Source organism: Carcharhinus amblyrhynchos, chromosome 1 (genome assembly GCF_965287045.1).
Source record: "Carcharhinus amblyrhynchos chromosome 1, sCarAmb.v2.hapA, whole genome shotgun sequence".
In the NCBI taxonomy this organism is placed as follows: domain Eukaryota; kingdom Metazoa; phylum Chordata; class Chondrichthyes; order Carcharhiniformes; family Carcharhinidae; genus Carcharhinus; species Carcharhinus amblyrhynchos.
The window spans coordinates 57252018-57265756 of NC_137324.1; the positions used below are offsets into that span (position 1 = coordinate 57252018).

General features: G+C 39.7%; 1 protein-coding gene across 9 annotated transcripts in view; it reads left to right on the plus strand.

Moving 5' to 3' along the window:
- rusc2 (RUN and SH3 domain containing 2) overlaps nucleotides 1–6379 on the plus strand; it is a 108352-nt gene extending 101973 nt beyond the window's left edge. For 5 of the 9 annotated variants that reach the window (XM_080185399.1, XM_080185463.1, XM_080185472.1 and 2 more), the window contains 2 exons: nucleotides 1630–1794; nucleotides 5489–6379. In XM_080185399.1, the coding sequence (XP_080041525.1) occupies nucleotides 1630–1794; nucleotides 5489–5669 (346 nt within the window). In that variant the 3' untranslated portion in view covers nucleotides 5670–6379. Of the gene's footprint in view, nucleotides 1–1629; nucleotides 1798–5459 lie in introns of all 9 variants that reach the window. The other 4 variants (XM_080185428.1, XM_080185444.1, XM_080185437.1 and 1 more) reach the window with 4 other exon arrangements.
- Nucleotides 6380–13739: the final 7360 nt, after the last annotated feature.

A 13739-nucleotide genomic window follows, 5' to 3' on the forward strand; every position in this document is an offset into this window, starting at 1 on the left:
TCTGCACCCCCTCCAGTGCCAGTATATCCTTTCTCGAGTAAGGAGACCAAAACTGTACACAGTATCCCAGGTGTGGCCTCACCAGCACCTGGAGTACTGGAAGAGGGTCATTTAATTTATTTAAGGCTGATTTAAACAGATTTTTGATTTATGAGCAAGTCAAGGCTTATGGTCAGGCACGAAAGTGGAGTTAAGGCCATAATCAGATTATCCATGATTTTACTGAATACCAGAGGAGGCTCAATGGGCCTAATGACCTAATCCTCCCCTTTCTTATGATCTTATGACAGTGTTCACACAGCGTTACTCCTGTTCAATGGTAGAATAGTTGCAATCCAAATAACCTTGCTGAGTTGCTGCAGTGCCTTCTCTGCACTGGGGGTGGATATTGAATCCAGTGGAGGGGCCCCAATACCCTGCCTGGAGTTGAGCTTCCTGAGTGTTGTTGCAGCTCCGACTATGCAAGAGTGTGGCAAGTGTTCTATCACACTCCTGAATTGATACTTGTGAATGATGGCAGTGCTTTGAGGAGTGCTACAAAATATTGAAAATCCCACCTTAAGGCAGTTTTCCATATAAGGTCATAAGCTGAATGACCTGCACTGTTCCCCTACAACTGCTGAATTGTGAACCAGTTGGGTTAATCTTCTCTGAATTATAGAGATTATATCCTTATCCTATTATTTTAGGTTGAATTGAAACCCGTGCGCCTGAAGTACATGCTACCTTTAATCTGCTGTGCCTCCTTCCTCAATGTCAAATCAGATGTAACACATGATTCAGAGTGACTAGCTTTACAGAGTTACACAATTTTCACATTCTTCCTGGTGGAGGAAGCACTTGGCTTCTGTCAGCATGGTTGAGATTCTCAATCTAACATGTGAGGGAACAGAAATAAATGAACTTCCCACTGCGGTGTGGCTCAGCAGAGTGCTGTGTCCCTGCAGCAAACCCATCACAAAATATCTGACTGGTTTACATATACTGTTTTCAATGATATTTTATGTTTGGTGCTGTGTTTTTTTTTCAATGAAGGTTGTATACAAATCTTTGTTCAAAAATGCACATATCTCTGTCACATTGGTTCATGTGATTCTGTAAATTTCTAATGCTAAAATAGAAGTTGTGAAATCATGAAATGTTTCATTGAACTCTAGAACCATTGCAGCACCAATATTTTAAATGATACTTCCTGGCCTCAGTTACAGGATTAATACCGTGGTTACAAACAAGTACAACAATAATTCATCAAATTTTGTTTTAATCATTTTCATAAGGACTGGCTCCCTGTAGGTGAAATTCTTACAACACCAGGTTAAAGTCCAGCAGATTTATTTGGAATCATGAGTTTTCAGAGCGTTGCTCCTTCATTAGGTGAGGGAGTGCTCACCTGAGGAAGGAACAGCGCTCCGAAAACTCATGATTCCAAATGAACCTGGTGTCATGAGACTTCTTACTGTGCTCACCCCAGTCCAACACCGGCATCTCCACATTATGAAACTCTTAGTTATGAAAATAGTTCATTGGTGGGATATGGGTGGAAATTTTGGCATTTAGTAAAAGAATGCTTTTAAAAGCACGGAAATACTTGTTTATTTTAATTAGTATTTTCCATCCCTCTTTCTCCAGATTACCTTCTGGCTGGCTCGGACTTGATAGATCAGTATATGATCTAATGGTGCAGACCATGGGAACGGGAAAATGGAGAGGTCCTCAGCATATTGTGGAACAAATCAACCCACAGTCTGGAGGTAGTCGGCCAGAATCTCGAGAAAGAAAAGCTGAGCATGAGCGGTAGTAGTATTTACGCTGTTTTCCTGAACCTAGGCAGTTACTTATTCTGTGTATTAAGTTATTTCAGTGGTTTGATTTGTTACTTCAAGTAACTAGACTAGCTGTTCTGATGGCCTAGTGGGCGAACGCAATGCTCAGTAAGGTATATAAATCTGAGGGTTTGATGCTCAGTCTGTGTTGACTTGGTGAATTTCAATGAGACCAATTGTCTGATTTTTCATTATTATTCAATCCCCTAATACCAAGCATCAAACCTGTGATCTTTGGAAAAGAACAGGTGGGAACAATAAGAGAGAACATTATAGTAATGAAAAGTAGCCAGTTTAGCTGCTTAGCTTATTAGAATTATTGTAGGTAAAGGAGATTCTGATACGACAAAAAGATGTACTTGAAGTACCTGTAAACATTTAAATTTAATTTTTTTAACTAAAACACTGACTATAGGAATTTATTCTGCGCCATTTTCCTAACGTATTTTCAAACTTGTTTCCTCAGTTTATACATTATTCTTCAGACAAGATAGGACAGAAATTGGGTTGTTTTAAGACCTCTGGCAATGTACTCTTTAAGCAAGTCAGAAGCAAGTTGACAGAAGAATATCAAATTGTCTCCTCTGTCTTTTCCAATGAGGAAGCTTACTGGTCCATTCTACTGATAACACAGCTGAGGTCAAAAACATGCCATGTATTAAGAAATATAGGCATAGCATGTCTGCTGCACCTGAAACATTGTCCTTAAGATTTTAAAGTGAAAACTTTTACAGGTGGGTTTGAGGAGGGATTATTAATCCTATTATAAAAAATAATTGCTTGGATACATAACTCCATAGTCATTTAATTTAAAATGTAAATTTATGGGCGGGATTTTATGGCCTCGCTCGTCCAAAACCGTAAAATTCTGCCCAAGGTCAAGAGACCTTTCCACGGTCTGCCCCTTGCCTGTTCCAATTCCTGTGGCAGGCAGGGCAGTAAAATTCCAGCCTATGTCTTTTGAAGGGATCAACCATTTGGTTGATAATCCTAGATCACCAGTTATTCTATATACTTTATGTAAAGTTTTGACTGGCTTATTGAATTACAATAATTTGTCAATTTTTTTGCATTCACATTTATGGAAGTTATTTAGTGTACTCAATTACATCGTAATCTTAAATTTTACGGTAGTTGATATCTGCACACTTCATGGTCTGCCTTAATCATCCTTTCTTGCTCTATTAGAATTACTAACCAGTTGTAATTTAGGGGCAAACATTTTGTGCAGAATTCTTCCAGCTGTGACACCGTGAAAGTTTAATATGAGTGAATCATGACGATGTGCAAGTTGCAGATGCTAGGAAAATCTCAACTGAGATTAGTTATTACAGATATAATAGACTTTGGGTGGAATTTTCCTGTCCCACCCGCTACAGGAATTGTAGTTGACCTCGGGTGGGCTTTTTCTGACCTTGGGATGAATGTGGTGTCGCACAAGTCATTTTTGTTGAATCAGTGTACAAGAGATTTCTTTGTTGAATACGAGTGCCTTTGCTGTGTATGATATTTTGTAACTAGTATAGTGTTTAATTATTGTAAATCTAATATTTATTTATCAGTTTATTAACTGTTTTAACTGATATATTTATTCAATGTGAAATTTATTTTTGTAAGTATTGTGGACGCTGGGAATCTGAAAACATCAGAAAATGCTGGAAATACTCAGCAGATCTGTCAACATCCATGGATCCACAGTTCTTATGTATTTGTTGTAAAAGGCACCTTTAACAATCTCTTTAACTTAATTATTATTCTGTTAATTTTTTATGCCTTTTCACAGAAAGCTTTCCACAGTGCAGTGTTACAGGCTGACTTTATGAATGAATATTCTTTTCCAATGACTGAATTTGCGTATAAATGCTCATAAATAGGCTAATGCAGTGAGTTCAAATGTCAAACCGAGAACCCTGCTTCAACATACCTAAAGTATCATGTATTGTCACATGGTTTCTTTAACTTAAAGTAGAAGATAAATGGTAATAGTTTGTGATTTGATTAAAAAATTAACAGTCAATAAACTGATAAATGAATAGTATTAGTTGTAATAGTAGATTTACAATATTTGAACACAACTATTTACAAAATACCAAACACAGCAAAGACATTTGTCGAATTCAATAAAGATACTTCTTGTGCACTAATTCAATATAAAAGTCACCTTTGAGATTCAGTTCCTTACATTTCCCAAGATGTCTCTGCCTTGCCTATAAGCGTGATGGTTTCAGAATAATTAACTGCAAATAAGTCAGTCTTAGAGGGATCATTCAAGAGCCTTTGAAGGTATTTCCAAATGATGCCAAGAATGTTTGTCTCATTAGGTAGTCAGCCATTTGGAGGATTCGAAGTAGGGTTGCCCATTGAAATGTACCTGTCAATTAAACAAAGACTTAAGGTTCAGAATTTTCCAGCTGGACATGGCCCTTCGCCACTGCAAGTGAGGACAGAGAATTTGGCACTCAGCCAAATCTCCACTCACTGCAGCAGGATCACAGAATCCCACCAAATTCTGGTCAAGATCTTTTCAATCTTAAACATAAGAACATAAGAAATAGGAGCAGGAGTAGGCCATCTAGCCCCTCGAGCCTGTCCCCCCATTCAATAAGATCATGGCTGATCTGAAAGTGGTTCAGTTCCACTACTCACCTGCTCCCCATAACCCTTAATTCCCTTATTGATCAGAAATCTATCTACCTGTGACTTAAACATATTCAACGAGGTAGCCTCCACTGCTTCAATGGGCAGAGAATTCACTACCGTCTGAGAGAAGTTCCTCCTCAACTCTGTTCTAAACTGACTGCCCCTTATTTTGAGGCTGTGTCATCTAGTTCTTGTTTCTTTTCTAAGTGGAAAGAATCTCTCTGCGTCTACCCTATCTAGCCCTTTCATTATCTTATATGTCTCTATAAGATCACCCCTCAGCCTTCTAAACTCCAATGAGCACAGGCCCAAAATACTCAATCTCTCCTCAGAAGATGACCCCCTCATCTCCAGTATCAACCTTCTCTGTATTCCCTCCAAGGCCAATTTGTCCTTTTGCAAATAAGGGGACCAAATTTGCACACAGTCTGTGAACTGTGAACGGCTTGGCATGAGGCTAACCTATCCTGTTCCTCCTGATTGTTGCTGCAACAATTTATTTATTTGCAACAAAATAGTGAAACATCTATGGACCCACCAATAACTAATTATATATGTGTCACACATTCATACCTCATATATAGACCCTGCTGTTGTTATCCAAAGTGTGTATTTTTTTTTTCTGTAAGTGAACCTAGCTTTTTCATGCTTTATATCTGTCATAAAAATATAAAAAGGAACAAAATGCTTCATTTTTGTCAGGTTTTGCTGTAATCCATTGCTTCTGCTGCCATATCATTTCTATGAACTGTAACCATAATGGAATTTCATAACTGAGTCGGTAAAATTACAATTCCTTAAGGCTTCACTTGAGAAAGATACAAACTATGCATAAGTACATATGATCTGTACAAATATTTAAGAACCAGATTTTTTTCACATGACTTTTGTTGATTTACTGAAAAGTTTTAACAGTGTAGAATGGCGTGGGATAGTAGAAGGCTAACAAAAAATACCATTAATATTGAGCTTTGTTTTGTGCATTCAACTTTTCAGACACATTTTTACTTTCTTTTTCCTTCAAGAGAAGTGAAAGCGCTTTGTCACCACATAGCGACTGAAAAAGGACAACTCAGCTTTAAAAAAGGTGACATTCTGAGAGTGATGTCAAAAGTGGACGCTGACTGGCTGCTGTGTGGCCTTGGTGGTGAATATGGATTAGTACCCTTTACATATGTGACTCATCCTGAAGATGAAGATTATTAATCTGAATACTTGATAGACTGTGCAATTTTAATTGAGGTGGGTGGGAAAGGGCGAGAAAAAAGTAAAAATTGTTGACTTCGATTAATTGAGCAGAAGCACTAAATTGCCAATATTTCTTTGCTTGTTACTTTATTTTTCATTAAGTGCATTCAGTATACAAATTAGAACCCCCAACTGAATAGAATATATTGCTCATCAACTAATTCTCATCATAGCATTGGTGACTATAAAGCATGCATGGCACACAAACATTTGTTCTAATTTCCACATGCCTTTAGGAATAAGTGGCGTTATATTAACAGACTTCCAAGTAAATGGTACAGACTAGGACATATATGTTACAATTTATATTATTTAATGTATATCAAATTTTCATTTTAAATGGTATAAATTGCATGAATTTATGAAGTACAAATAACAGGCAGTATTTCTGTTTGTGGAAGACAGTATTGGTGCCTTGATTGGATCCTGTAGGATGACTTAGCTGCCTACCTTTGCACAGCCATTCTACAAGAGCATTAAATGTTTGAGGTAGTGTAGAAATCAATAAAATATAACAATTTGTAGTAATATATACCTCTGGCTTGTACATATGCAGTCGAAGAAGGTGCGCCACACTTAATTTTATTTACAGACATTCTTTCGATGTGTATTGTATTATTTATTTATTTTGCAATTAATAAAAGTGCTGAAAGATGACTTGCAATATAGTGGATGTATTGTAATCTTTTGCATAAAACTGTACTCAATTCATGGCAAGTGAACAACTTACTTTAAACATCATCCTCCCACCAAAATTTAACACTTATATTTTAAAAAGCTGTCTGCAAATCTGAAAATTAGTGTACCCAGGCTTTATATTTTCCACTTAAAACAAAACACACTTGCAGTTTTAAAATATGCCTAATTTATGCAATAAGATCTCCAAGAAGTGAGTCTATGCTGACATTTAGCATCATTCTATCTGGCTGTGTGTATGGAAGTCTTGCATTTATAGTACAGTACAACTCAGAAGTTGCTGTCACATCTTAACATTTCATATGCGGAAAATGTTGGCCAGCAAAACATTTTCAATTGATTAAAATAACCAATATGTACTAATTGCATAGTGGCTGCAATACGTCACCAGGTACCTATTTAGAATTTGGCTGTGGAGATAAATGCAACCCACCTTTTGGTCATTACTTTTATTAGATGAAAGATCTTGTGGGATATGCTGGCCTCTGTCTGAATTCATGCTATGTTCTTCTGCTACCTGAAACGCAGTGCCAAAAGCATTAATTCATAAAGTAGGAAAAAGGATAACATAAGTATTAAAAAAAAGAGTGACCTGGATTTATTATACTTGCATTTCTAATACATTTTGTCAAATTGTTTAAAATCGTTTCACATAATAAAGGACGTAACTGTTGTAATGTTGGTAAGTGTGGTTGCCATGACTAAGAAATAGAAACATTTTGAGTAACTGTTTATTGATCATCTGAACACATGGAGTGAATAGATGGACCTATGTTTAATGTTTTTAAAGGTTGCCACATGCAGAGATGTAGCAGTTTCTCAAGACTATGTTAAATAGATTGAGATCAAATATACACCACAGGAACTAGTCATTCCAACCTGTCTATGTATATGTTTATGCTCCACACAAATCTCCTCCCACTTCTCTATCTCCCATTATTAGCATGTTGTTATATTCCTTCCTTCCTCTTAGTTATCTTATTTAGCTTTCTCTTCCCACCTGAACTTTTTCTTCTTGCTTCACTTTTTCTTCTCATGTGGCAGCTTAGGTGGAGCTTAAACCCTCATCTGTGAGTAAATGTATAACCTTTCTGCTGTAGACTTAAATTGTGTTTTGCAAAATAAATTGGGATTTCAAAAAGTATGTTTCAGGAATGCAAAGCGGAAAGCAAATGTTTTAAAACAAAGTCGAAAACCCTGATGAATTCTCATGGGAAATTCAGGTTGACCACTATTATAGTGTTTGAGTATCTGATGGGATCAATTTGTATTTATATAGCGCCTTTAATGTAATAAAACGTCCCAAGGAACTTCAGGGGAGCATTCTAAATCAAAGTGTGGCACCAAGTTGCATCAAGAGATATTTGATCCAATGAAAAAAGTTTGGCTAAAGATGTAGTTTTAAGGGGTGTCTAAAGGAGGAAAACAACATAGAGAGACATAAAGAGCTACTTCAGAGCTTGGGATCTAGGCAACTGAAGACACAACCACCTGTAGTGGAGCAATTAAAATAGGGATGAACAAGAGGCAGAGTGCAGAGACCTTAGAGGGTTGTGGGGTTAGAGAAGATTAGAAATGGGTAGCAATGAAGGCCATACAGGGATTTGAAAATCAAGATGTTGCTTAACCGGGAGCCAATGTAGCAGTGAGCACAGGGGAATGAGCCTTGCTATGAATTAAGACATGGGCAACAAAGTTTTTTGTATGAATTCAAGTTTATGGGAGGTAGAATATGGCAGATCAGCCAGGTTTTTGTTGGAATAGATCTTGATATCATGAAAGAATGAATGAGATGAGCTGAGACAGATGAAGTTGGAGGTGGAAATGGGCCATCTTAGTATTGTCATGAATAAGTCAGAAGCTCAGTTCTGGGTCAATTTCAATACTGAGGTTGAGTCTTAATTTCACGATGTTGACAGAGGGATGGAGTTGGTAGCTAGGGAACGGAATTTGGAGTAGGGACCAAAAACAAGACTTGAGTCTTCTCAATATTTAATTGGAGAACTTTCTGGATGCCTGATACACAGTCTGATAATCTAGCAACAGTGGAGGAGCTAAGTAGTGATGAGGTGACTTGGGTGACACCAGTGTGTCTGTGAAAACCATGGTTATGCTTTTAAATTATGTTGCTAAGGGACATTATAGATGAGAAATAGGACGGTACCAAGGAAAGATTTTTGGGGGATACCTGAGGTAATCAGTGCAAGAGTGGGAAGAGAAACCATTAATAGTGAGACTCTGACTACGAATAGATGATAATTTAACCAGGTGAATGCAGTCCCACCCAGCTGGACAATAGTGAAGATGTGTTGGAGGAAGATAGTTCAGCCAACCCAGTCAAAGACAACAGGTTGAGAAGGACAAGGAAGAAAAGTTTACCTTTGTTATAGGCACATAAGATGTAATTTATGACTTTGAGAGCTTTTACAATGCTGTGGCAAAGCAGAAACCTGATTAGAAGGATTCAAACATGGAGTTTTGGGAAAGATTTGAGGTGACAAAATGTACAAGGACTTTGGAGAGTAAAGACAGTTTGAAGGTGGGGTAGAAGTTTACAAGGACAAGGGGTGAAATCTTCTTTGCACAGAGGGTGACGATGGTAAATTTAAAGGAAAGGAACACGAGCTAAAGAAAGAGAATGATTAACGGTATCAGCTAACATAGGACCGGAAGGGAAATTGGGGGTCATCAGCTCATTGGATATAGGGTCATGAAAACAGGCCTTGCGTGTGATGGGCAAGAGGAGTTCATCGAAGGTACGAGGGGAGGACACCAAGACTAGAGAAAGACACAAATACAGGGCTAGGGCAGGAGAGAATTTTACAGGAGGTTTAGCTTGGTGGGCTAATGGACCAGAGGAAACTGGCAAAGGCAGCTAATCAGATGGTCTTGATTTTGGTGATAAAGAAGTTCACGGGTTTTTAAATTTATTTGTTAGTGTCACAAGTAGGCTTACATTAACACTGCAGTGAAGTTACTGTGACGTATTTGGAGATGAGGTTGAAAGAGATGAGGAGAGGGATTTAAGAAGACTACCTGCAATACAGTTGGGCATTATCTTTGCATTCCAGGATGATCCTGAAATACTGAACTGTTTTTGCAGATGAGAGTAGGACCTGATAGTGTTTTATGTAGCTTAACCAAATCTGGCAGTGAATAACAAAATTAGTTGTCCTTCATATCCTTTCAAGGTTGAATCTCTTGGACTGATGGAAACAGATATGAAGGTCTTTTGATGGGGAGGGCCAGGTTGAGAGAGAGTTATGATTTTCTTGGGGACTTGGGCATCAAGGGTGGAGGTGAGGTTGTTCAAATCAGTAGCTCAGAAATATGTCACCAAAGGCCCATTTTGAAAGTGCAGTTGTAAGTGAATTAGAGGACAGACTTCTTTTCCCAGGGCAGATGCAGAGGTCAGTGGTGTTGGGCATAGAAGAGGCATGTGGGTGGCAACTTGTGTAAGGAAATGATCAGAGATGGCTTCATTTATAATTGACACAATGGAACTAGCCAGGGAGATCTGAGGTGGCAGGGTCAAAGGGATAGCTGTGAATATTTGGGGCATTTTCTTGAAGGGACCATGGGAGGTCATCATCGCAGACAGAGTAGCCTTCTTGAAAGTCAATCCACAGAAAACAACTGACCTGGATGGGGTACTCAGTCAACCACTCAGATCCTGCATGGAACAGATGGTGGGGGTATTTGCACATCTTTCTTTGTACCAATCGAAGGTCCCTATCTGCTTCAAGAAGACGACCAACATTCCAGTACCAAAGAAAAGCCAGGCAACATGCTTTAATGACTATTGTCCGGTGGTTCTGACATCCATCATTATGAAGTGCTTTGAAAGGTTAGACATGGCACAAATCAATTCTGGCCTCCTAGATTGCTTAGTTCTACTACAGTTCACCTACCGCTCCTACAGGCCCACAGCAGACACCATCTCCCTGCCCCTATACCATCTCCCTGGCCTTGGAGCACCTAGACAACACAGACACCTCTGTCAAACTCCTATTTATTGACTACAGCTCAATTTCAACACCATTATTCCTACAAAACTCATCTTCAAACTCCATAGGGCTCTGCTCCTCCCTCTGCGACTGGATCCTAGATTTCCCAACCCACAGACTGCAATCAGTAAAGATAGGAAACACCTCTTCCACGATTATCCTCAACGATAATGCCCTACGAGGCTGTGTCCTCAGCCCCTTGCTACACTCCTTATACACCCATGACTGTGACCAAATTCTCCTGTAACTCAATTTTGAGGTTTGCTGATAATACCACTGTAACAGATCTCCAAAAAAATGGAGATACACTACAGGAAAGAGGTAGTGAATCTGGTGCGACAATAATTTCTCCCTCAATGTTATCAAAACAAAGGAATTGGTCACCAATTTCAGGAAGCATGGTGGTGGACAAGCCCCTGTCTTCATCAACTGGGGCAAAGTGGAGATGGTCAAGAGCTTCAAGTTTCTAGGTGTCCAGATTACCAACAACCTGTCCTGGCCCCTTCATTCCAACGCTATAAGAAAGCCCACCAACACTTCTACTTTCTCGGGAGGCTAAGAAAATTTGGCATGTCCGCTATGACTCTCTCCAACTTTTACAGATGCACCATGAAGTGTTCTTATTGTATCACAGCTTATGGCTCCTGTTCTGTGCAAGACCACAAAAAAAATAAAAAGGGTCATGAATGAAGGCCAGTCCAAACTAACCTCCCATTCATTGACTCTGTCTACAATTCCAATTGCCTCGGAAAAGCAACCAGCTTTTCCTCATGTACCCCGGACATTCTCTCTTCCATCTTCTGTCAGGAAAAAGATACGAAAGTCTGAGGATATGTATCAACTGACTCAAGAACAGCTTCTTTCCTGCTGCCATCAGACTTTTGAATGGACCTACCACATATTAAGTTAATCTTTATCCACACCCTAGCTATGACTGTAACAATGCATTCTGCGCGCTATATAAGATACGTTTTGTCTGGATAGTGTGCAAGAAACAATACTTTTCACTGTATACGAATACATGACAATATTAAATCAAATTGGGATAAGATGGTGGTGTGCTCAGAGAAGAGAGAATAAGTTTGGAAGCCTGACTTAGAGGTTTTTCTGTAGTGTGTTCTGAGGTGATCAGGAAAACCTGTGGAGTTGTTGGGTCAGTGATTTATTAATACAAACAAACAATAATTGTGGCTTTAACTGAAGAGTCTGGCTTTCACAGTTTTGATGTGGAGATGCTGGCGTTGGACTGGGGTAAACACAGTAAGAAGTCTCACAACTTTCCCAAACTATGTGAAACTCCAAGGTCAACAAGGTACGAGCACAGTGGAGTCATTGATCGATAAAGCTGAAAGGCATGAAAGCATTAAGACGTCATGTTTGCTACCTGCCTATGCCAGTAGCTTGTGCTTCCAGTACTAGTTATGAGAACGTGATTTCACTGCTTAGATTATTTCCAACTTTTTGGAAATAATTTCACCGACCTTGACTTTACTCATGTTGAGATGTGCTTACCAGCTGTCAGCATTCACTGCAACATGGCAGCAACATGTGCAACTCTACCTTAGACCTCTGATGGAGAACAAGAGGAGCAACAACACCAATAGTAGCAACAGTAGCTTTCTCTATAGTCATGTGCCCCTCTGCATGATAGAGGGGATCAAGCCCTAGCTCGAAGAATGCCCCCAGCACAGGGTATACAGACAGAGTATCAGCTTCCTTAGCATTATATAGCAACCATGCCTTGGGGGTGCAGGCTTTTGCAGCAGGCTATTGCTGACATCTGCAGCCTCCTGAAACAAGATTTCCTTCCAGTGACTGTCAGAGTCACCACAGTTCTGACTTTCTTCATCTCTGGCTCCTGACTGGGATCTGATGACATCTGCAGGCTTTCACAATCTGCTGTCCATGAATACATCTCCTTGGTGACTGATGGTATGCTGTTTATGCTGCCACTTATATTGCCTCTAATACTAATAAGGCCATCAAGTGGTTCCACTGCGATGCTGGATTCCCAAAGATCCAGGGAGTCATAGACTGCACACATATAGCAATCTAGATGTCCTCAGATCAACGAGCAATATTTGCCAATCAGAAGGAATTCCATTCCCTCAATACTCAGTTGGTATATGGGCAACATGAAGTTTCCATGCATGTCCAGGCATGGTATCCTGGAAGCTGGCATGATTCTTTCATTCTGCAACAGGTTTTTACTCCATCACATGAGCGGGTGTCTCTGAGAATAGGACTACCCTGGTGGGCTGAGGACCTGGCTAATGACATCAGTGAGAAACCCCACATGTAATGTAGAGGAGAGGTACAACAAAAGCCATGTGGCTACCAGGGGATCATTGAGCAAGTGGTTGGGTTTTTGAAGATGTGATTCAGGAGCCTGGACGTATCTGGGCACACTTCAGAATGTGGATGTAGGGGTTGACAGTGCCTTGCATAACGAGGCACTGCAAAGGCAAATGAAGCTGCAGGAGAAGGAAGATGCTGAGCATCTTCTGAAAAGGAAGAACAGGAGGAGGGGACTCAGGTGGAATTTTACTTCCTCTTTATGCCTGTTTTGCAATGGGAAAATGTCGTAAAATTGGACATAAAGTGGCTAGCACAAATGACGCTTGTTTTCACGCCTATCATGATTTTACAACACCTGGATTTCAGGTGCGGTCAGCCTCTCACCAGAAATGAGCGTGGTGTTCCCCAAAGATCGCCGGATTTGGGTGCCAAGAACTGCACACTATCTAAATGTGGCCAAACCCCACTATCTCAATTTTTACTCCATTGAAAATCATGTTCATTAGCATATGTTTAGGGGTAGATAGGGTGAAGTACTGAGACCATCAGATCTGGGTCTCAAGCAGAATGGAAGAGATTCTGTAACATCTTCTGGCTGAAGAACCATCTTCTACGCATCAAGCGTTGAAATAAACAACTAACTGTAGTCTCCAACCATAAGAGACAACAGTGAGGTCAGCGTGCTCTGCACATACACTTGGTGCCAAGCACCCAGTACATACGTACATGTTTTTGGTGCAAATTCTCTTGGAAGTGAGCTTCTTCCACTTGCCACCTAGACAAGAGGACTACTGACATAGATCATTTTGTGACAAGAAAAAGATTGTCAGAGACACTAATAGGCAGTGTACCTACTGGCCAGGATCTCACATTGGAATCTGCTGGAGAGCTGCTCAGGAGAGTCCATGACGAGGCAGAGCAGTGCTACTGTTATCTCTGCCAGGATCTCCAAAGAACAGCCTACAATGAAGAAAATAAAATTAGGAACAAAGCAGTATATAGATGATTTCTTGAAATATGGTTCTGA